The following is a 25132-nucleotide window of genomic DNA, read 5'->3' on the forward strand; positions in this document are numbered from 1 at the left end:
TTCACTACCCTGGTAATTAAAGTCATTAAAATGGATTGAATCTATAAATTAACTTTAGAGTTTCTTGGTAGTTTTAAAATGTGAAAGAAAAAAAACCTCACTGATGAGCACAAATAAAAGTCATGGTCTAATTCCTCAAACCCCAATCGCATCTTCCAGAAGTAGCCACTGTTAACAATTTCACGACTAGGCCGCCTGGGTGGCTCAGTCGGTTAAGCATCCAACTCCTAATTTCAGCTCAGGTCTTGACCTCAGGATTATGAGTTCAAGTCTGCACTGGGCTCCACACCAGGCATGGAGCCTATGTAAAATAAATTAAAAGAATAAAAGTTTTGAAAAACAATTTCATGACTACCCTTCTATGTATGTGAACACATGCTCTTTCTATATAAGTAGTGTAAAATTTTTTGCCAATTATCTTCGTGCGCTTAACAGTATATCATGAATATTTTTCAGAACAGGACAGATTGTGCATTCAATTTAATGGCTGTTAATATTTTTCAATTTATCATTGTACAGCAATTTAAATATTCAACCACTTTTCTACCATGAATGTTAGTGGTTTCCTGTTTTCTTATTGCTAAAAATGCTGCAGTTAAAATTCTTGTACGTATCATCTTTTAGCACATGTAGACTGATTTATTAAGAGTGAAACTGTGAGGTTGAATTATTTAACACTAAGAAACTGCCCTCTAAAAGACTGTTATTGATTTATACATCTACCAATGAATAGGAACATCCTTTTCTCCACATCTTTGCCAACAGAGATTAATATAAATCTTTTATTTTTTAAGATTTTATTTGACAGAAAAAGACACACCAACACAAGTAGGGGGAGCAGGAGAGAGATAAATAAATAAATAAATAAATAAATAAATAAATATGCATCTTTGATTTTGCTATCAATGTGATGTCATCTACTTCATACCTTAGGGAAAGTCCTCAAATTTCTGATCCACTGATGAAGCCCCTCTGCTGCTGCCCTGACTTTTTCAACATTTTTTTTGTCATTGCAATCAATTGAAACAATTTTGAAAATGAAATTTTAAAAATATGGGGAAGTAAACAAATATGTTTAGTTAATTATGTTAAAGGTATAGATAAGTTTCCTAAAGTTTGATTTACTATGGCACTTATCACTTACATTCAAAATTCAGCTATTATGTATTTTCCAAATTAAAAATTATGGACATACCCAAACTAATGGACTCCAAATACTGTATTAAAAATTATGGACATACCCAACTAATTGACTCTATCAGTTCTACCATGAGCTACAAATGAATGTTTATAAACATTAATACAATTAAGAAAGATAAATTAGAATTTGTTAAATATATATTAATTTTTTTCAAAATAAAGACAGTTATTTCCTACCTGGCCAGTACTGAAGATCTGAACAAATACTTTTAAGAGTTCTTGAATGCTGTCTGTACAAGCAAGAGGAACGTAAAGTAGTAAACATATCTAAGTAACCTGGAGGAAAATTGAAAAAAGTAAATTTTCTATTTACCAAGCTAAAAAAGTAACAAAATATAATTTTACCAAATACTAGAAAAATAAAAGTATAAATTTAGCCTTTTATGTGTTCATATGACTCTGCTTTTAGGAGTTTCTAAAAACACTTTTAGTCTAATTACAGTTCTTTATCCCTTTACTATCTATCATTTGGCCATTAGATTATCTTTTTTATCTTCTATATGACTATAGCTGCCAATGAAATTCAATTCAAACCAAAAGGAAAAGATATGTATGTTTAGCTAAAGTTACCTTTAGTTAGGAACACAAAGACATAAAGAACTGCTATTTCCTAGGGACAATTTCAAAAACTCTAATAAATTATGTGATTAAACACTATAAACCAAAGCACAGTTATCTCTCTTTCTCAAAGATTCTGGTCACTGTGTACAAAGATAGTTCCTTCCAGAGTTGGAAGCCATAAACTTTGGTGATCCTTCAAATTCCCACTGTTGAGTAATGGGCCCCATCTTACTTTACACATCCATGATCCTAGGGAAAAAGCAGAAAGGAGCAATAGAAACTGGTTCTCATCTATCCCAGTTACAATTCAGGGATTTTTCTGGAAATCTTATCGTTAAGTCAACAAACTCCTTCTTAATACCTCTAGCCTTCCTAAGCCAAGAAAGCAGTTGGCAATAAGAAAAAGGAAATGTAAGAAAAGGAAGGAAAAGGAAATGTAAATATGCAGACCAGAAGAACAACAGTAATACTACTACTACTACATAACAACGATAATAACAAAAATTTTACTCCAGTGAACACTTTACTATGAGCCAAGCATTATAGTATGGCTAAGTAAACTATTCAGATTATTTCATTTGATCCTGCGAAGATAAGGAGTTTTTCTTCGTGCTTCATGAAAATGAGAAAATAACAGTTTAGAGGAATAAAGTAAATGCCACAGCTTGCTCAGTGGCAGGACTGAGTTTGATCCTAACCTACTCCTCACCCTTAACAACTAAGCCTCAGGACTTCTCTCAGGAAGACAGTCGCATAACATAAAATAATAGAAGCAGATTTCTAACCTAAGCCCCCAAACTCAAAAACTTCATTTTTCTCACTTTTAAATTCTTTATTTACCCTACAACCCATATATGTAATAAAGGCAATAGAATGAGGAGTAAATGAATTAAGCTTGTACGAAGTACAGCCTTACATAAAATCTTTAGGGGCACCTGGTTGGCTCAGTGGTTGAGCATCTGCTTTGGCTCAGGTGTCCTACATCAGGCTCCCTAAAGGGAGAGCCTCCTTCCCCCTCTGCCTCTCTCTCAAATAAATATATAAAATCTTAAATAAATAAATAAATAAATCTTTATCACAAAGATAAAGATTTATTTTTTTTTTTTAATTTTTATTTATTTATGATAGTCACACACACAGAGAGAGAGAGAGGCAGAGACACAGGAGAGGGAGAAGCAGGCTCCATGCACCAGGAGCCCGACATGGGATTCGATCCCGGGTCTCCAGGATCGCGCCCTGGGCCAAAGGCAGGCGCCAAACCACTGCGCCACCCAGGGATCCCCACAAAACTATTTAAATCCGCACTTTTTTCCTGGGCTATTATAGCTTATACTGATTTTTAAAATATTTTCTTCCATCAATAAAACACAATTATTTTGATAAGTTCTAACATTCATTAAGTATCATCCAAAAAGAAATTCATGAGACGGAAACCCCTTCTACAAATTACCCACTTATTGTAACACCAGATTGTAGCAAGACTTAAATAAGAAAATATACAGACATTCTTTTAAAAAAGGACTACGACTATTTCTTCAATGTATTTCTTCAGGAACTAGTACAGTTCCTGGAATCCAATAAATGTTTGTCACCTAAATTTAAAACAACCCTCTGCTCTCCTAAAATCACATACTATGTATGCTCTATTAGATCCTGGGACAAATAAAGAACCCTAGTGGAAAACCAGTAATTTAATAAGATTTAATTTCATTTGGTAAAATCTAAATACCATTTATAGTTAAACATATCATTCCAATGTTAATTTCTTAGTTTTGACAAAATGCACCATGGTTAACAAGCAGTTAACATTAGGAGAAACCAGGTGAAAGATATATAGGAACTTCAGTACTACCTCTGCAACTTTTCTGTATATTTAAAATTATTCCAATATGAAAAATTATCAAGGAAAAGAAAGGAAAGGAATGGAACAGAACTCAGGAAAAAACTTGAACACAGTAAATGTTAATATATGCTATCTGTTAAATTATTAGTAACTACAACGGCTTACTTAAATTGGAGCAAAACATACACTAACTTACCATATTTATTTTCGAAGAAGGACTGTGCAGAGACATGAGATGTATGCCAATGGGAAGAAACACTCTTGCCTTCACAAAATCCAGGAAGTAGACTGTCTACCAGTTGATCAATTTGTCCAATTTTTAAATCAGATAATCCAAGGTCTCTTAAGTTAAGTACAGACTGTAAAAAATTGAGTCAACCAAGTTAGCATTATTATCAAGGTATTTAATTAAAGAGTTCTTATCAATCAAAATAATATAGCTTTTAAAAAATCTAACAAATGTACTGATTCCTCTTTTCTAATATTTAAAAACTAAATAGGAAAAAATAAAAATTGGTGCAAATATTTTTATAATTCTAGTTTTATGGAGATCAGTCATGAGGTTTGACAAAGGTTAAAATTATCGTATTCCCAATAGTATCTCTAAGTTATGGACATTTAAAACTTCCTCAGTCTCTAATACCATAAACAAAAGCCCATTTGCTTTTAAAAAAAAAAAAAAGGGTATGCGGTTACCAGAGGACATCTCACTTCTTTGGTCTCATTGCTGAGATCCTTCTTTGAACTGAGAGGTGCTATAGTTACCCATATCTAACTTTTAATAAGGAGGGAAATTGAAAAGGTAAAAAAATGTGTGAAAACTAGGCAACAAAGTACGGTCACATTGAAATAGTTCTAAACTATCTACAAACAGGATAGAAGTGAGTTATTTTCTTGTCCACAGGAGCTGTCAGGTAGACATAAAAGACAAGCCCCAGACACTAAATATTCAAGTGAGGAAAGCAAAAATAAACAGAGTAAGTATCAGCTTCTGATGACGATGTGAAGTCACAGAAAAAATAAATAAATAAATATAATCCACGAATTATATAGCTCTGGATTGATGTCATTTAGTAGCTTTGTGACAAGTGCTTTGTCACATATTCTTAGAATCAACTTCTTCATTAGTAAAATGACTGTGGACATGCCCTGCCTACTTCACAAGATGGTATGTATGGATCAATAGAAAAGACCATGTGCTCATCTGACATCCTAACACTTGTACAAAGGTAGTTAAAGGCATGATGAAATAAATAAAGTGCTCTGTACTAAAAACTACACAATATAAAGCATATTATTATGATGAAAAGAGCAGGACTACAACACTCAAAAGGTACTTTTCAAAAGTTTTCTTCTATTAGTTTTTTTTTTTTTTTAAGTGGGCTCCACAAAGAGCCCAATGTGAAGCCTGAACTCACAACTCTGAAATCAAGACCCAAGCTCAGATGCCTAACTGAAGGAGCCACCCAGGCGCCCCACAAAAGTTATCTTTTAAAATGGGAAGCCAGAAAGTCTATTTACAGTACAAAGACTTCAAAAGGGAAATGCAGATTCTTAACTTAAAATTATTTCCCTTACTTATTGCCTGTTAGGTCCTTGGAATGTAAAGAAAAATAAGGTACATATAAATATAGCAATTATCATAAAACATATGACTGGTATTACAGAGATATTTACAACAAAAAGTGGTAAGAAAACAGAAAGCAACTAATTTCATAAGTCAGAAACAGCTTCACTGATTTGCAAAATGACAAAAAGTCTTGGGGTAAGGGACAAACAAAATATCATCAAAGGGCCTGGATTGTGTAATAAAATAAACTGGATAAAAGAAGGCTGACGGAACAAAAACAACAACAACAAAAAAATGGTATGAGCCTGAACCAAGCCCAACAAAAATTGGAAATAACAATAGAGATTTGGAAAAACCCGTAAGAGACTGAGAGGAAGAAGGGTTCTGGATGGATATGCTAGTTATCAATCTATTGTCTCCTAGCTTCTCTTAATCCTTTTTGTTTGCTCCATGAACAGTGATCCGGGCTCTTCAAATATTTTTTCTTTGACAGCTGGGACAATGTTAAGCTTTGTCACTAAAGAGCACTGGAGACCCTGGAGGAGGAAAGTGTTTTTGCTCCTGGTTCCAGTGTGCTCATCCAGCAGGCTTCCATCTGTAACACCCATGGTTTCTCTGGTATCTGGTTGCCACCTGTGTAGCTGCTCTAAAACTTGGCTCCTATAGTAAACAGTGGGTAGCCGTAGCAGCTTTTCCAATAAGAGACATTCCCATGAATAACTTTCCCTGAGACCCTAGATGGCAGATTCCCATCAAGTGCAGCTAGCATGACACCAGTGACTTCTCAGCCATTCAGTGAGCCATGTCCTCTTTTCCAAAACGGTTATGACCTCAGCCTGCCGGTGAAGAACTCTTCTTGTGATGCCCTATCTCAGTCCTAAGTGTATTAGCTACTCCTTAAATCAGCTAGTTCTGTATATTTTAGAGTTTATTACTAACCAATCCCTAGTTATTCTAATTCCCTATAAAAATAGGGTTTTAAAAATATTAAACCAAAAGATTACACTAATTTTTGCATTAAACTTCCACTGTTCAGATGATTATGTGGCTTCTCTCTCCTGGTTGGAGTCAGACTCATAAAAAGGGGCTGAATCCACTATAAGTTTGAATACACTGGAATGGGAGGGTAGCTGAGTTTGGACATCTTAATTTAGAGGTCCCAGAAATTCTCTCCAGAAGGGTTATTTCAACAAAGCACTTAATAAATTACTTCAAAGATTTAAAGAGAATTTAGGGTTGGAGACATATTTGGGAGTTATCAGGTTGCACACGCACACACATACACACATACTTGTTAGGTGAAGATATGAAAATGGGTAACATGACCTGGGAGAATGCATGCATAATGAAAATTAGGTCAATTATGGGGCTGGCAATAAAACACAAGCCAGCAAAACAGAAAGAGAAAAAAACCATCAATCTAACATCACTAAATTCAAGCATTCTGAAAGTAGTAATTATTCAACAAGACCAGATGCTGAGGAAAAGTTGTAAAGATGTGGCTTTTTAAAAAGGCCTGTATTTAGCATGAAGGAAATCAACAACTTTAACAAAGTGAGTCTGTAAAATGGTACAAAGTAGCAAACTATGATGAGATATAGTATGAATAAAAGTTTACCAAGAACAGTTACAAGTTCAGACTACTATTTCGAGATATCTGAAAGCAAAGGGAAAATAAGTCAGTAGCTTTGAAAGAAGTTGAAAGGAAGGTTTTTAAAATTGCATGATGGAGTGGATGTTTGGATAAGCAAGACATAATGAAAGCAAGGGGGTTAAGAGTAGAGATGAAGCAGGATGCTTAAGGAGAAAGAAAATGTTCTGTAAAGCAATGAAGAACACTCACTGAAGACAAACAATAGGGCTAATGAGGGTGTATAAGAGGTTAAGGACACCGATTCTGTATTTGAGACCATTACTCATAAGATCATCGGCTTCTAGAGTTTAGCTACTTTTCAAGCCCCTGACCTAACAATTTCACTTAACGAAATAGTCTTTAGCAATGCAGAGAGTAAAAATGATGTTTCTTATAGCAAAAAAAAAATTGGGAACAATATCCAACAATGGGATATCATACAATGAATACTTTGAAGTCATTAAAATACAGAAAATGTATGGCATAACAAGACCATAAGGACTATTAAATGAACAAAGGAGAATCTAAATCAGCAATATTCAGAATGACCCAATTATAAAATTAAAAAGTACAGGGGTGCCTGGGTGGCTCAGCTGGTTAAATGTCTGACTCTTGATCTTGGTTTGGGTCTTAATCTCATGGTCCTGAGTTTGAGCCCCACACTGGGCTCCATGCTTGCACATACAGCCAACTTCAAAAAAAACAAAACAAAACAGAAAGCATAAGAGACAAAAGAGACTTGATAATATAAATACAAAATGTTGGGGATCCCTGGGTGGCTCAGCGATTTAGCACCTGCCTTCAGCCCAGGGAGTGATCCTGGGGTCCCGGGATCGAGTCCCGCATCGAGCTCCCTACATAGAGCCTGCTTCTCCCTCTGCCTGTGTCTCTGCCATTCTCTCTGTGTGTATGTGTGTCCCTCATGAATAAATAAATAAAATCTTTTTTAAAAAATGTTAATAGCATTATCTCCGGGGAACAAGATCACAGGAGAATTTTATTTCTTCCACCTATACAGTATTTTCCAAAATGTCTAAAATAAACACCATATTGCTATATGTACCAATTGTGTTACATGTATTTTTATAAGGCAGGCTCTCTTGAACTATAATGTAGGAGAAGGTTATCACCGCAGTAGAAAGACAATGGATTGCCTATAGAAAGAAGGAATAAAGACGTTGAAGACAAACTTTTCATGTAATTAAAATTTTATCCCAAGACTGACCCCAACCCTCCCAAGAAGTGAACACTTTCAACTCCTACTCTACTGTTCTTTGCCACACAGTCCCTGACATCAGGACTAACAACATAAGGTACTTGTGGATTAAAGAGGTTTTTAGGGATCCCTGGGTGGCGCAGAGGTTTAGCGCCTGCCTTTGGCCCAGGGCGTGATCCTGGAGACCCGGGATCGAATCCCATATCGGGCTCCTGGTGCATGGAGCCTGCTTCTCCCTCTGCCTATGTCTCTGCGCCTCTCTCTCTCTCTCTCTCTCTCTCTCTCTGTGACTATCATAAATAAATAAAAATTAAAAAAAAAAACTTCCCTTTACCTTAAAAAAAAAAAAGAGGTTTTTAGGAAATTTAACTACAAATTATAGTGTTTTCTATGAAAAATATATTCTGAGCAACATGCAGCTATCTTACTAATAAACCCTGTAAACACCAAGATTCCTAGGCTGCGAATTCCCTGTATCCTAGGAAACACTGGAAACACTGGTTTTATAACTCTCTGAACACTGAAAATAGTTTCATAGCTTATATATTTCACTTTCAGGATCTATATTCTAATTGTTCGATTACACTGAACACTCCTATATCTCAGTAGACAGTAACTTCTTACATTCTATGTTCCTTGAGACTTAGGAGGCAATTATGGTCAGTTAATTATGGGTTCACTGCTAGTGCTGGAACAATACAAAATATCTAAATGGTATCATACAACTAATAATCTAGAAAATGAACACTAAATATACTTCTACATGAATTTTTTTTTAAGGTAGGCTCCATGCCCAACGTGGGGCTCAAACTCATAACTCTGAGGATTAAGAGTTGTCTGCTTAACCAACTAAGCTAGCCATGCACCACTGCCACATGAAATTTTTAATAAACTAAATGTTAAAGAATAAGACTAAGTAGCTTTCCTATATACACAATAAAGCCAAAATTAGACATCTGTAATCATAAAGGAGATAAGCCGAAGACAGAAATCCCTTGTTACAAGTGCCTAACCACAGAAGGACATTTCAGACATGTTTACAACATACTAAATAAAAAATGCTATTTCTCACACAATTAGCGTAAAAACTATTACCTCATTGCCAGGAGCCTCATGCTCTGGAACTACATCTCGATGCTGGTTTTGCGAAGCTGACGCACTGACAGATATAGATGTGGTTTTTGGTGAATGGAAGGCATTGATGAGGTGACTCAGAGGAACTGTAACCTAAAAGAAAAGTTGAAATTAAATATTGTGCTTTTTGGGATCCCTGGGTGGTACAGCGGTTTGGCTCCTCCCTTTGGCCCAGGGCACGATCCTGGAGACCCGGGATCGAATCGCACGTCGGGCTCCCTGTGTGGAGCCTGCTTCTCCAACTGCCTGTGTCTCTGCCTCTCTCTCTCTCTCTCTCTCTCTGTGTGTGACTATCATGAATAAATAAATAAAATCTTTTAAAAAATAAATAAATAAATAAATAAATAAATAAATAAATAAATAAATAAATATTGTGCTTTTTAAAATTAGAAAAACTCTTTATTGTAAGGTCATGGGATTTGTAAAAAGTTACACATCCATTGTATATCAGAACTCTACATTAAAAATGTAAATACTCAAATTTATTGCAGGTAGGAAAAAACAGGCAAATTCCTCTAAAATGGTATTCTGGCTGTATGAATCAAATGTATTAAAAATATATTTTGGGGGATCCCTGGGTGGCTCAGTGGTTGAGCATCTGCCTTCAGCTCAGGGCATGATCCAAGATCCAGAGATCGAGTCCCATGTCAGGCTCCCTGCATGGAGCCTGCTTCTCCCTCTGCCTGTGTCTCTGCCTCTCTCTCTCTCTCTGTCCTTCATGAATAAATAAAATCTTAAAAAAAAGATAAAAATATATTTTATTTCCCATCAATCTAATTTCTAGTAGTTTATTCTACAGAAATAATCTGAAAAGGGCTTATATATGTACAGATGACAATTTTCATCAAAACGTTTAAAAAGCAGTGGAAAGGTAGAAATGTCCACCTTTAAGGGAGTGGGCTAAATAAATGATACCAACACAAAATGAAATATTTCAGACTTAAAGTAAGCATATATCCAGAATTTTATTCTTCTCAACTTCCTCACTGCACATCCTGTTCTCATCCTCTTCTAAGTCACCATCATCTATATGTAGATTTTCACAATAGCCCTCCTAACTACTCTCCCTGAACTTGTTCTACTAAAAACAAAGTCAGATCTCACTACTCCTTGCTCAAAACCCTCCAATGGCTTTTCTTACTCACAATAAAAGCTAAAGTCCTAAGCACTGTGACATAGAAAGCCCTCTATAATTTTTTATTAGTTCTCCAAATTTACCCACCACTATGTTCTCCTTCATCCTCTCTTCTCCAGCCATACTGGGCCTCCTTGCTGTTCCTGAGACATATTTAGCAAACCCTCACCTCAAGGACTTTGCATTGCTTTTATTCACTGTTGTCTAGCTTGCTCTCTGACTTCCCTCAGTTCTTAATTCAAAAGCCATCTTTTCCCTAGCCAACCTATTTAAAATTGCAACCCTCCCCCTGCAAAAATTTCTTATCCCCTTTTACTGCTCCATTTTCTCTTCTTGACATTTTCAGTATCTAGCATACTTTATACATAATCTACTTATTTATCTGTATGTTGTCTATTTCTTGTTTCTCTCAACCAATTCTGACACCAGCTGGTTGTTTAACAATCCAATTCTAGGGATCCCTGGGTGGCGCAGCGGTTTGGCGCCTGCCTTTGGCCCAGGGCGCGATCCTGGAGACCCAGGATCGAATCCCACGTCAGGCTCCCGGTGCATGGAGCCTGCTTCTCCCTCTGCCTGTGTCTCTGCCTCTCTCTCTCTCTCACTGTGTGCCTATCATAAAAAAAAAAAAAAAAAAAAAAAAAAACAATCCAATTCTATAACTAATTACCCAGTGTCATGCAGAACCTACAAGTTACAGGCTCAACCGCACAGGTCTGTTCCCATTTCAGATACCAGCCACAAGCCTCAAGCCATTCATATTTTTGATCTACCAGCTATAAATCAGGGTTTCCTACAATCTCCTCCCCAAGCTTGATAATTTGGTAGAACAGCTTACAGAGCTAAGGAATGTACTTTACATTTACTGGTCCATTATGAAAGACAGAAACAAACAGCCAAAGAAAAAATAGAAAAGAAAGGAAAAAAAAGAGGGAGGAAGGAACAGCCAGGTGGATAGGTACATAAGGTTACAGCCAGAGGAGTCCAAAACAAAAGATATGGAGTGTACCATCCTTCTGCATGGTGAATCTTTGGACTGTAGCTCACTGTTTAAAGAGTTTTTATAGAGATCAATCAATCCCAGGCCAGTCCTCCCCTCCCAAACGCTAGCAGGTTAGGGCTGAGAGTTCCCACATCTCATCACTAGGCCTTCCAGGTGACCAGCCCAGCCCTGAGGCTGTCCAATGACCCTATCCTAAGTCACCTCATAAGCATAAATCCAGCTGTGATCCAAAGGGGTGCCTTAAGAATAAGATAATCCTGGGCACATGGGTGGCACAGTCAGTTGAGCATCTATCTGCCTTAGGCTCAGGTCATGATCTCAGGGTCCTGGGACTGAGCCCCACACTGGGCTCCGTGCTCAGCAGGGAGTCTGCTTCCTCTTCTCCCTCTGCCTCTCTCCCCATCCCCTCTCTCTAATTAATTAATTAATTAATTAATTAATTAATTAAAAAGAGAGTAAGATATTCCTACCACATAGGAATTCCAAGCGTTTTAGGAGCTTCATGACAATAGAAATGGGAACAAAGACCAAATATTTACTTTGTATTATATACCAACAGTTTCCCACTAAAATATAAGTTCGATGTGGCAAGGGATTTTTTTTCTATATTTTATTCTTTTTTTCTATATTTTATTTATCTAATAACAACTATGTATTTAAAGTAAAATTGTTAACAGAAAGAGTGTCCCTGGAAAAAGACAGATATAACTTTCTTGACATAAAGCCTCCTAGCCAACTTGTGAAAGAATATAAAAACAGCCACTACCAGGCCAGGAGATAGTCTAACCATGTCAGGAACAATAAATCAGTGGTAAAACTCCAAATTCAAGAGTGACACATATTCTTGAGTTATCTTTGCAGGATCTAAAATCCCTTTGAGTACTCAAGATACTGAACCACCTGGAGCCAGAGAACTGATGATACTATCCCTTGCTGGCCTTTGTGATTCTGACTTGGACTCAGTAACTTTAAGATGACTTTTGCCCCAATTCCATGATGTAGTCCCTACTGCACAAGCCTCACCATGAGTATGTATGAACCCTTACAATAAAACTTTTACAATTTGGTTATTCAGGGAGACACTAGTGGTCTTATTAGGAAAGATGCCTGGTGTTCTCCTTTACTTGTTTCAAGTAAGACCTTTCCTTTTCCTATTATTTGGCTTGCCTGTGTCTTTTGGCTTCACGTTCAGGGAGACAAACCCAGTTTTCCATAACAAAAGGCTTTTACACAGTACTTATGTAGCTTCCATACTTTACATTTTTCTCTATTTAATTCATACTGTGTCCCAGTGCAACACTAATGCACACAGCAGATGCCAAATAAATACTTCTTGAATAAATGAAAGAATTAAATGGGTTCCTACCATATAGGTACATCTCATTTTATTGTTGCTTCACTTCATTGCACTTTGCAAACACTGCAATTTTTTTTTTTTTTTTTTTTTTTTTTTTTAATAAATTGAAGGTTTGTGGTAACTCTGCATCAAGCAAGTCTTCTGGCACCATTTTTCCAACAGGACTTGCTCACTTCGTGTCTCCTTGCCACATTTTGGTAATTCTCAGAATACTGCAAACTTTTTCATTATTATTATATTTCTTATGGTTGCCTAGGAATAGTGATCTTTGATGTTAATACTGCAATTGTTTTGGGATGCCACAAACCACACCTATGTAAGACACTGAGCTTAATCAATTTATTGTGTGTGTGTGTGTGTGTGTGTGTGTGTGTGTTTGTGTGTTGACTGCTCCTTCCTATCTCCCTCTCCTTAGGTCTCCCCATTCCGAGACACGACATTGAAATTAGGGCAATTAATAACCCTACAATGGCATCTAAGTGTTCAAGTGAAAGGAAGAGTCACACATCTCTCACTCTCAAAATCTAGACCTGATTAATTTTGATAAGGAAAGCATGTCGAAAGCCAAGATAGGCCTCTTATACTTTGCCAAGTTGTGCATGCAAAAGAAATGTTCCTGAAGGAAATGAAAATGCTGTTCTAATGAAGACACAAATGATCAAGAGCAAAATGGCCTTATAGCTGAAAGTTTTAGAGGTCTGGATAGACGATCAAACCAACCACAATATTCCCTTAAGCCAAAGCCTAATCCAGAGCAAGGCCCTAACTGTATTTAATTCTATGAAGGCTGAGAAAGGTAAGGAAGCTGCAGAAAAAAAGTCTGAAGCTAGCAGAGGTTGGTTCATAAGGTTTAAGAAGCCATCTCTCGGGCAGCCCTGGTGGCGCAGCGGTTTGGTGCTGCCTGCGGCCTGGGGTGTGATCCTGGGGACCTGGGATCGAGTCCCAGAATCAGGCTCCCTGCATGGAGCCTGATTCTCCCTCTGCCTCTCTCTCTCTGTCTCAATAAATAAATAAGATCTTTAAAAAAGAAAAAAAAAAAAAAGAAGCCATCTCTCTAACATAAAAGTACAAGCTAAAGCATCAAATACTGATGTAGAAGCTACAGCAAATTTCCAGGTCTAGAGAACACAGGTAACTAACAAAGGTGGCTACACGACACAGATTTTCAAAGTACAAGAAACAGCCTTCTATTCTAGGATGCCATCTAGGACTTTCACAGCTCGAGAGAAGAAATCAATGTCTGGCTTAAAAGCTTTGAAGGACAGGCTGACTCTCTTGTTAGGAGCTAATATAGCTGACTTTGAGTTGAAGCCAATGCTTATATCATTCTGAAAATCCTAGGCCCTTAAGAAGAGTACTAAACCTATGCTGCCTCTGCTCTACAAATGGAAAAACAAAGACTGTTTGACACAGTATCTATTTACAATATTTACTGAATACTCCAAGCCCCCTGTTAAGAGACCTACTGCTCATAAAAAAAAAAAAGAAGAAAAAAAGATTCCTTTCAAAATATTACTAATCATTGACAATGTACTGGTTACCCAAGAGCTCTGTTGGATGTATACAACCAGATTAATGTTGCTTTCATGTCTGCTAACACAATATTCATTCTAGCCCATGGGGTCAGAAGGAATTTTGACTCTCAAGTCTAATTATTTAAGAAATACATTTTGTAAAGGCTACAGATGCCATAGTCTATGACTCCTCCTATGGATCTGGGCAAAGAAAATTGAAAACTTTCTGGAAGAGGATTCACAATTTTAGATGGCATTAAGAACATTTTCATAGGAAGAGGTCAAAATATCAACATTAACCAGGGTTTGGAAGAAACTGATTCCAAACCTCATGGTTGTCTTTGAGGGGTTAGAGGAAGTAACTGTAGATGTGGTGGAAACAGTAAGAAAATTAGAAGTGGACTCCAAAGATGTGAGTGAAGTGCTGCAATCTAATGAACATGGATGAGTTGCTTCTTATGGATAAGAAAGTGGTTTCTTGAGATAGAATCTACTCTTGGTGAAGATGCTGTGAAGATTGTTAAAATGACAACAAACAATTTAGAATATTACATAAACTTAGTTGATAAAAAAGCAGCAGTCCAATAATTAAAGAAGTTCTACTGTGGTCAAATGCTATCAAATAGCATTATATCTTACAGAGAAATCATTCATGAAAGGAAGAGTCCATCAATATAGCAAACTTCATTGTTGTCTTATTTTAAGAAATTGCTATGGCCACTACCCCACTATCCTAATCAGTCATTAGCCATCAATTGTGAGGCAAGACCCTCCACCAGCAAAAAGATTATGACTTGTTGAAAGCAAAGATGATGGGGGAGCCTCAGTGGCTCAGTCTCTTATGCGTCCAACTCTTGATTTCAGCTCAGGTCATGATCTCAGGGTCCTGAGATCAAGTCCTGTGTGGGGCTCTGCATTCAGCAAGGAGTCTGCTTGAGATTCTCTCCCTTTCCTTCTCCCTCTGCCCTTCCCTCTGTTGCGTGCATGTGTACTCTCTCTAAAAATAAATACATGTTTAAAAAAAACACACACACAGATAGCATCTTTCAGCAATACAATAAAGTATTTTTTAATTAGAGTATTACATTTTTAGACATATATTGTACACCTAAGGGACTATAGTATAGTGCAAACATAACTTTTACATGCACTGGGATATCTAAAAATTCATTTGATTAGTGCTACTGTAATACTTGCTTTACTGTAGTAGTCTTGAACCAAACCCACAGTATCTTCAAGGCATGCCTGTCTGCTAGGTTTTGTATTATGCGCATTTTACATTATCTCATTTAACACTTTTAACAGGCATGAACAATATTATTTACTTCCTATTTAATTGATGAAGACAAGAATTTAGATAGGTTCAGTGGCATGTTCAAAGTCACACTCTGCAAGTTAACAAGATTCTAACCAAGATCATCTGACTCTAGATTCCAGTTAGACTTCTTTTTTTTTTAAGATTTTATTTATTTATTCATGAGAGACAGAGAGAGAGAGGGAGAGAGAGAGAGAGAGGCAGAGACACAGGCAGAGGGAGAAGCAGGATCCATGCAGGGAGCCCGACGTGGGACTGGATCCCAGGTCTCCAGGATCACGCCCTCGGCTGAAGGTGGCGCTAAACTGCTGAGCCATTGGGGCTGCCCCCAGTTAGACTTTTCATCCCATAGTTACCGATACAGAAATAAATTCATTGTTATAAAATGAAAAAATTGTTAAACTAATGTAAAACTACATCTTTTTTAAAAAGTATGCATACACATATTTGTGGAGAGGTAAAATGTATGAGGAATATATTCTAAAATATGATGTCTGAGCAATGATATTATGGAGGATTTTTATTTTCTTATTTGTATTTTTCTTTTTGGAATTTTTGGCAATGAGCATGTATTATTTTTTAGTGTGAGAAAGAATAAGTTTTTTTTAAAACTACAGGTATCTTTTAAGATTTTATTTATCTATTTGACAGAGAGAGCACACAAGCAGGCAGAGGGAAAGGGAGAAGCCTCCCCCACTGAACAGGGAGCCTGATGCAGAGCTTGACCTCAGGGCCCTAGACCCAACCCAAAGACAGATGCTTAACCGACTGAGCAACCCAGGAACCAACTTATTTTAAGATACATATTTTCTGCCTATTTCTCTGAAAAGCTTTCTTTCAATTAGTTATATCTCTTCTCATCCAAAAAAGGATTCAAATTACTAAAAGATGGTTTGATCTCTCCTCAATGAAAACGTTTGCCTTTGGTATCTTTCCTAACTTCACAGTTTAAATTCAAATGATTCTATTCAATCAACTAAGCAACCAGGAATTACAAATGCTTATCATCTTTCCAAGCATAAGGGTCCTATATGAGCCCAGTTAAGCCTACCTACAGCACACAAAATACCTTCAACATCTCTACAACATCACGTCCCACTAACCCTCCATCCAGCTGATGATAAATTCTACTAAAATTGAGTCTTAATATAAACTTCTTGAACTTCAGTTTTAAAAGGTTTACTTCTGTATTCAACAGGCCAGATTAGACTTCTTTTAAAATAACTGGTAGGGCTTCTCCAGGTGTAAATGAGCATGCAATAGGAAGTTACTCAAGAAAGAGGGCAGAAAGCTATCAACAAAAAGAGTGGAAGGAAAGGAACAAAAGCAGAAAAGGAATATGTTTTGTTTTGTAGAACCAACAGTTCCAACCAAGCAGACATGGTGTTTCACCTCAGAGGCCCATGGTAGGTGTGTCTCACCTGACAGCCCCTTATGTGAGCCAGAATGAGCTGGACTGGCCCTTAGGAACTGCACAGAAGTCCCTCTGAGCAGTCCTGCAGTTACCTTTAGCTCATTATGATACCAAGATCTCCTAGAGGCAGAGTTTTCCACCATTTTTTTTGAACATACAATGTACACACTAGCATGCTGAAATACTAGGCATGAGTAATTGAAATGAAGTGCCTTTATGAGCTCCCTCCCAACCTCCTAATACACTAAATAAAAGCTCCTTACACTAACCCCACACACACAGTGCTTTAAGAGTCATCTGTCTCCTTATTTGTAAGAAGTAATAAAGTTCCTTGTTTTCGACACTCCCTTGGGTTGTAGTAGCAAACCCTGACTCCAAGACTTTGGTTACATGGATACTGTCATCTTAGTAAATAGTATTTTCATGCATTCAGATTATCAAACCAGAAACATTTCTTTCCATCATCCCTCATATCCAAACCCTCATTAAATTCTATTCTTTGTACAAAACAAAGCAAACAAAAAAACCTAACTCATCCCCTTCTTTCCACAACCACTGCCTCCACTGTAGTGGTGCATTATCCCCTCCTGGATTACTGCAATAGCATCATTAAGTGAAAACTTAAGGGCAAGTGAAAACTCTTGCCCTTCTACAATCTCCACAGAAGCCAGAGTAAGTCTACTGACAATGTAAATCTGATCATGGCATTCTGTGCTTAAAAACATCCAATAGTTCCCAATACACTTAAAATCCAAAAAACCTTATAATAATTTTCTGTGTCATCTGCCTCAAGGCTTTTCCCCAACCTCATTTCTGTCATCACACATTTTCATCACTACATTCTAGCCAAACTGGTCTTATTTTTGTTCCTCCAATCAGCTAAGCCCTTCCCTATCTCAGGACCTCCAGATTATCCCTCCATATCCCTGGGATACCTGTTCACTTCCTTTCACTCTTCACCTGGCTAACTTCTATTCAATTTTTCTTCACATCCATCAAGATTCCACATTTGTTTTGTCCACCTGGCAAGCACATTACTGATGTCCAATAATCATTTCATTTTCCATTACTCAGCCAATACTAGCAACAAGACAAAACAAAACACCCAGAGAGTGGGGGTTACACAAAGGAATGAAATTACGTGCTGAAATAACTGTTAAAAATTATTTTGAAATCTGAATGTGTTCAAAAACTGTTTATTTGCAAAACTGAGAACTTCAAAAAAAAAAAAAAAAAGAGCTATCAAAATGTTGCCACCAAAAAGATTTTTAAATTAACCAAGGACGAAACACTGTCACAAGTGATTACTCCTGAAAGAGGACAATTAAAAACCCTGGGAATGATTTTTTTTCTGCCTTATCTTTTGCTTTATGAAAACATGGGAAAGAGACTGAATAAAAATATCAACGCAAGCAGTCAGTAACTTAAAAATATATCCGTTTATTAGTCTTTTTCTGGCCGGAAAAAAAGAACAAAAGGATGAATTCGTAGTATTCAAATTATTACAATATGTTTGAGTTAAATTCCATTTAAAAGGGAAAGCTGGGTATCGGGGTCGTTATAGTAAAATCTCTGGAGGAGTGATAAGACGGGAAGAAAACATTATTCGCTCCGTTTACACGAGGCACAGGCGTTTCCATCCTCACTCTGCACCCCCACCCCAGATGGATTCTCTAGTAAAAATTCCACGCTATCAACTCGATAAACCAAGGTCTCCATCATAACATGTATCCGCTCCACCGTCCGCCTTTTACTCTCAGCGTGGCCGCTGAGCCCTTCTCAACCCTAGGACTCGCTCTGGGTTGATCGCTTCCCTCCGAGGATCCCAAACGTAGAAAGAGCTTCTAAGAAACGCAAACGGCAAACAGCCGCGGTCAGGAGAGAAGGGGGAAAAAAAGGACGGATGCCAAACTCACCTGGGGCTGCACCGTACTGGACAGGGAAAACATCTCCTCCGGGCCCTCAGCGACCTCACCCGCCTGCCAAAAGCGCCCCTCTGTCCACGGCTCGGCGGGGAGGTGCTGAGCCCTTTTCTCCCCCTCTCCTCTAGCCCTTACTATTCCTACTAACAGAAAATGGCCTCCCGAAAATGGCCTCCCCTTTTTACAGCTGCCGCAACGACAGACAATCTGCCCGGAAGGCAAGTATCCAATGCAACACTACTTCCGGGGCAGGTGGGCCGCACCACCAGGGGGCATGCGTCCGCCCGCCAGCTTTTCACCGACTGGCGCACGTACTATTGCCGCTGAGGTGCCGGGGCCCCCAAACTGCTTGATGCTCTCGTTGAACAGTACAAGTACCCGTCACCTAAGCTCTCTGGCCGGATTTTCTTAAGCAGGGACGGCATAGATTCTGTTAAATCTTTGAACATCTAACTTCTTAAATCTTCCGATATATAATATACTCCTTTTCCGACTCGCCCTTGAGGAACTGTCATAAAGGTACTATGAGGTACTATCATGTATCTTTGGCTACAATTTGGTGCTCTTTATCTTCCATACAATAAATCGAAAATTCTTCCTGTTGGTCCTAACCTGCTTCAGTCAGGCAAGTTACATCCTGTGACTACGTCAGATGACAGGGCCAGCCACGGGCTTCCTGCGTATCCAGTTTTTCCACATTCTGTGATTTCCACTGGCCAGACCGAACTGGCTTACGTTTCTCGCGAGGGTGCGAGGTCGCGAAGGAGTAAGAAAACAACAAAACAAAGCAAAAGCGAGATGAGGGCAGGGTCCCATCAACCTTGATTGAAGATCTGGAGAGACCTCAACGCTGCGATTGAGTTTCAAGTCCAAGTAGCCCCTTTTCCCTGCAGGCTAAAGACTGCCTGGGGGCCCCCCCACCCCCCGCCATTATTACAAATGAAGTAATTGGGTCGCGGTCGCCCTCCTCGAAGAGTCTGTGGTTGGTTGGAGAATTTCCCAGCGTCCCCTCCCGCACCGCCATTGGGCGCTTCCGCGCCTACCAACGAGAGGTGATCGGAGGGGCGGGGCTGCGCGGGGCGGGGTCCGCGGCAACGCGGTCACGTCACGGTCGACGGGCTGCGTGGGCGGGGTCTTCTTACTTTGAACCCGGTTGGCGGGAGCTGTGGCTGGAAAGGGGTAGTGGCTGATGCTGCAGGCTTCCGTCTGGACTGGCTCACGATGGAGGCCACTGCGGGGAGCGAGACGGAGAGTGGCGGAGACACGGTTACAGCGGAGTGCGCGAACAGGATCCCGGTGCCAAGACCTCCCTCCATTGAGGAATTCACCATAGTAAAACCCATTAGCCGTGGCGCTTTTGGAAAGGTGTATCTCGGGCAGAAAGGCGGCAAGTTGTATGCTGTGAAGGTAAGGAGTTGGGGAGTAAGAAGAGGGATAGAGTTCCGATCTTCGGGCCTCCTTCCTGCCTCCTGAATTGGGCAGGCCCCAGGGCTCTAGGAGTCCTATAACCCTGTGAGGTGACTTCTTCCTTGGAGTGACGTGAGCGCCCGGAGGCTGGGTGTCTCGCCTCTGCCCCGCCCTTCTTTTCACACCGCCTCTGCTTAGGAGACACCAGGACTTCTGAGTCCTTTTTACCACCTTGACTTTTACCGGGATTGAGTTGGAAACATTAAATTTGAAACAATTTAAGACTAAACTAAAACATGTTAGAACATGTTACTCCTTTATCCTTGCAGCGGTATATACCTTTACAAAAGCATTTGAAGCTCTTCTGGCCGCTCTTGGTCCTCACCCATTCCCGTACTTTCAGATGACTCTTTATTTCAGCACTGAGTGAGCATAAAAAGGGAAAGAAACCAGCAGTCTCACTGCTGATGTAGTTCCAACTTCCTATTGGACATTGGTATGTGAATAGCTACCCTATATCTTGAAGAACAATCATTGCTCTCCACCTACCGTCTTAAACAATGAATCTTCCTTCTCGCCATTTAATAAAATCACTTTCATCGCTGTCATTCAGGCTGGAAACTTGAGTCATTTTAACTTTCCACTACTTCATCTTTATAACCAAGGTCTCAACTAGTCCTGTCAATTCTGTCTCATACTCCTTTTTTTAATCCCTTCTATTCCATTCCCAAGTCTACCCAATTAGAGGGCTTCACTTTTCTCTTTCTTTTGCTTTTCTCTTCCTCCCTCCCTCCCTCTCTCCCTTCCTTTTTAAAAGTACACATCAGTCTTTAGTAAAGATTGGGTAGATATCACCACAATCCAATTTTAGAACATACCCATCACCCTAAAAACACCTCCTGCCTTTCTGCAGCACTTTCCCCTAGTCCCAGGTAACCAGCAATCTACTTTCTATAGGTTCGCCTTTTCTCTACATTCCATGTAAATGGTATCATACAATATATAGTCTTTTGCATCTGTTTTTGGGTTTGGTGGAGTTTGTTTGTTATCTGTTTTTGAGATTCATCACACCTGCCTTTCCATACCTCGTCTATTGGAATAGGCTCCTAACTAGGATCACTAATTTTTTCATCTGCTCTTTAGGCTGTGGCATGCAAGCTAAAGTCCAAACTCCTTAGAAAAGCAATCATAATAATAATAATAATGAAATAATGATACTAAACTTCTACTATAACTTCCACAAATCCTTTGTTCCAGCCACCCCAGACAATTGGCTAGTCCCTGAATACTGTGTATTATCTTGCCTCTGAGCTTGTGTTTAAGCTGGCTCCTCTTTAAGAGCTTCTCTTCCACCATTCTCTGCTCTTCTCCACCTGTGTTATTTGCATATTAAGATTCATCTTTGAGGGACTCCTGGGTGGCTCAGTGATTGAGCGCCTGCGCTTGGCTCAGGACATGATTCTGGGGTCCTGGGATTAAGTTCCACATGAGGCTCCCCATAGGGAGCTTGCTTCTCCTGCTGTCTATGTCTCTATCTCTCTGTGTGTGTGTCTGTCATGAATAAATAAATAAAATCTTAAAAAAAAAAAGAAAAAAGATTCATCTTGGTTCCTCTTCAAACTTTCCCTGACCTTTCTCAGACCCACCTCATTGAAATTAATCTTCCTCGCTTCATATGTTCCATCAATTTTTTGCATTTCCTTCTACTGTACTTCCTAATCAGTCATTATCAGTTGTTGAAATAAAGACACCAATTGATTTTTTTCAATGAGTATTTGTTGAGTATCCCTTTTGTGTACAGGGTCTAGGGTCCAGTGGTGAACAAAACAAACATGCCTTCACAGAGCTTTCAATATAGTGGAATCATAGGTGAAATCATGTTAGAGGCTGGCTTTGTTAATTTCTCTCATTTTTCTTATGGAAAGGATATAAGGCTGGAATTTATAGTGTATTTTTTTATAGTGTATTAATGATTTTATCAAATATTCTAATGAGTCTCTGGGAAAAAATATGCCTTTTAATCATCATGACAAGTGATCTCAATGTTACTGTTCAGTTTAGTGATCTAATTTCAGTGTGGATATTATATATAGTTTTGCTTTTGTGCCAATTACCTTGAAACTTGAAAAGGGTAATTTGCTATTTTCTGTAAGACAGTATTTGAGACTTAACTTTCAGTAGTTCTCTCAAGATTTTTTTTTCTAGGCAAACAAACTTCCCATATTATTATTCTTCCTCCTGATTCAGTTCTCACCCATCAAAGAATAGAAGTTTAAAAAAATTATTAGCCACTAATTATCTGTGCCTAGATTCCTGATTACCTGGGGGCTTATTAGGATCATTACTATCTTTTAACTTTGTTATAAGAATAATGAATGGAGGGGTGCCTGGGTGGCTCTGTGGTTGAGCCTCTGCCTTTGGCTCAGGGTGGGATCCTGGGATCCTGGATCAGTCCCGCATCGGGCTGCCTGTGGGGAGCCTGCTTCTCCCTCTGCCTGTGTCTCTGCCTCTCTCTTTCTCTGTGTCTCTCATGAATAAATAAATAAATAAATCTTTAAAGAAAAAAAAATAATGAGGGATCCCTGGGTGGCTCAGAAGTTTAGCACCTGCCTTCAGCCCAGGTCATGATCCCGGAGTCCCACATCAGGCTCCCTGCATGGAGCCTGCTTCTCCCTCTGCCTGTGTCTCTGCCTCTCTCTTTCTCTCTCTCTCTCTCTGTGTGTGTCTCTATGAATAGATAAACAAAATCTGAAAAAAAAAGGGATGTGATTCTTTTGCCACTGGGTTCCAAAATAAGTAGTTCTCTTGAAAAAAGTTTAGTTTTGTTTCACCATATTAGCTGTTTTTCTGACAGTTTCTTTTTTTTTCTGACAGTTTCTTGATGGTAATAATAATGGTATCTATGTTTTTCATGGTTTTCACGAAGGCAACTCTGAAACCTGAGAACACTTTGTAATAAAAAATAAAATGAATGTATTGTTATGTTGTCTACCATAGGTTGTCAAAAAAGCAGATATGATCAACAAAAATATGACTCATCAGGTACAAGCTGAGAGGGATGCACTAGCACTAAGCAAAAGTCCTTTCATTGTCCATTTGTACTATTCACTACAGTCAGCAAACAATGTCTACTTGGTAAGTAAATGATTTTACGTTTTTTTCTTCTATTTAGCAGTCACTGAATTCAGTGCCTCAAGTTGACAAGGCGAGTGGGGGGCTGGCTGGCTTAGCCAGCAGCTTGATCTCAGGGTTCTGAATTCAAGCTCCATATTGGGTGTAGAGATTATTTTAAAATAAATCTTTAAGGGAATCCCTGGGTGGCTCAGCGGTTTCGCGCCTGCCTTTGGCCCAGAGCGCAATCCTGGAGTCCCGGGATCAAGTCCCACATCGGGCTCCCGGCATGGAGCCTGCTTTTCCCTCTGCCTGTGTCTCTGCCTCTCTCTCTCTCTCTCTCTCTCTATATATATATATATGTCTATCATAAATAAATAAAAATAAATTTAAAAAATAAATAAATCTTTAAAAATATATATGTGTGTGTGTGTGTGTGTGTATAAAGGCGCCTGAGTAGCTCAGTCAGTTAAGCATCTGCCTGCAGCTCAGGTCATGATCCCAGGGTCCTGGGATTGAGTCCTGCATCAAGCCTGCTTTTCCCTTCCCCTCTGCCTGCCACTCCCCCTGCTTGTTCATGCTCTTTCTCTGCCAGATAAATAAATAAAATCTTAAAAAAAGAAAAAGAATACAGTCTCTGGGTTAGAGTACTTGGGTTTGAATTCCAACTTTTCCACTTATTAGCTTCATAACTTTGGCAAGTACCCTTACCTGTTGTATGAGTCAGGGTTCTCCAGAGAAAAAGAACTAATAGTGTGTGTGTGTGTGTGTGTGTGTGTGTGTGTGTGTGTAGAGGGTGGAGATTTAAGGAATTGTTCCATGTGATGGTCGGGGCTGGCAAGTGTGAAATCTGCAGGGTAAGCCAGCAGACTGCAGACTCAGGGAAGAGTTAATGTTGTAACTCAGGTCAAAAAGCAGTGTAGAGGCAGAATTCCTTCTTTTTGGGGTGAGTTGGGGGTGGGGAGTATGAAGGACAACACCTTGATCTTTTTTCTTTTAATGCTTTCAGCTGGCTGGTTGGGGTCTGCCCAGATTATGGAGGGTCATCAGCTTTACTCAAAGTCTACCTAAATGTTAATCTCATCTGAAACACAACTTCACAGCAACATTGAGGTTCATGTTTCACTAAATCTCAGTACTATGGCTTAGTCAAATTGATACATAAGATTAACTACCCACCTCAGTCTCCTCATCTGCAAAATGGAGATAATAATAATACCTCAGAGGTTGTTATGAAATTTTAATCAGTTAATATAAAGCATATTAAACAGTATCTGGCACATAGTACTAAAACCATTGGTAAGTAAAGGAATACTATATAAAGTTTGGTGTATAGTAAGGAAAGATACTGGGAAGTGATGGATTTTGGGTGCATGGACTTTGAGGGTTGCTTGCTTTTCTTTTTTCTTTTTTTTTTTTTTTAAAGATTTTATTTATTTATTCGTGAGAGACACACAGAGAGGCAGAGACATAGGTAGAGGGCATCCCAAGGGTTGCTCGCTTTTCATTTCTAATGAAGAATTTGAGGGAACAGGAATTGGTGAGGATATTTTGACTGCAAATTCTAGAGATCCTAACTTCTGAAATGGTTTGTGGATTAAATATTTGGTATCTCCAATGGCTTCTATTCAGCATGAACATAAATGGTTTTCTATGAATGAATGGATTTTAGGATGTAGATTTTATTTTATTTTATTTTTTATTTTTTTTACTGGAGTTCAATTTGCCAATAGGATGTAGATTTTAGACTCCAGATCAGTAGTTTACCAACAGAATGCTCATTCCTTTCATAATCTGATC

General features: G+C 38.7%; 2 protein-coding genes across 6 annotated transcripts in view; one reads left to right on the top strand and one right to left on the bottom strand.

Moving 5' to 3' along the window:
• Window positions 1–19092, bottom strand: part of YME1L1 (YME1 like 1 ATPase) — a 43612-nt gene extending 24520 nt beyond the window's left edge. Inside the window, exons 1-4 of one of the 3 annotated variants that reach the window (XM_077896705.1) lie at window positions 18809–19092; window positions 9119–9250; window positions 3801–3963; window positions 1378–1476 (exon numbers count right to left, since the gene is read on the bottom strand). In XM_077896705.1, the coding sequence (XP_077752831.1) occupies window positions 1378–1476; window positions 3801–3963; window positions 9119–9250; window positions 18809–18841 (427 nt within the window). In that variant the 5' untranslated portion in view covers window positions 18842–19092. The remainder of the gene's footprint in view (window positions 1–1377; window positions 1477–3800; window positions 3964–9118; window positions 9251–18808) is intronic. The other 2 variants (XM_077896706.1, XM_077896704.1) reach the window with 2 other exon arrangements.
• Window positions 19090–25132, top strand: part of MASTL (microtubule associated serine/threonine kinase like) — a 36877-nt gene continuing 30834 nt past the window's right edge. Inside the window, exons 1-2 of one of the 3 annotated variants that reach the window (XM_077896700.1) lie at window positions 19090–20221; window positions 23219–23356. In XM_077896700.1, the coding sequence (XP_077752826.1) occupies window positions 20036–20221; window positions 23219–23356 (324 nt within the window). In that variant the 5' untranslated portion in view covers window positions 19090–20035. Of the gene's footprint in view, window positions 20222–23218; window positions 23357–24341; window positions 24446–24488; window positions 24632–25132 lie in introns of those variants that run through there. The other 2 variants (XM_077896701.1, XM_077896703.1) reach the window with 2 other exon arrangements.

The sequence above is a fragment of the Canis aureus genome, chromosome 5 (assembly GCF_053574225.1).
Source record: "Canis aureus isolate CA01 chromosome 5, VMU_Caureus_v.1.0, whole genome shotgun sequence".
Classification (NCBI taxonomy): Eukaryota; Metazoa; Chordata; class Mammalia; order Carnivora; family Canidae; genus Canis; species Canis aureus.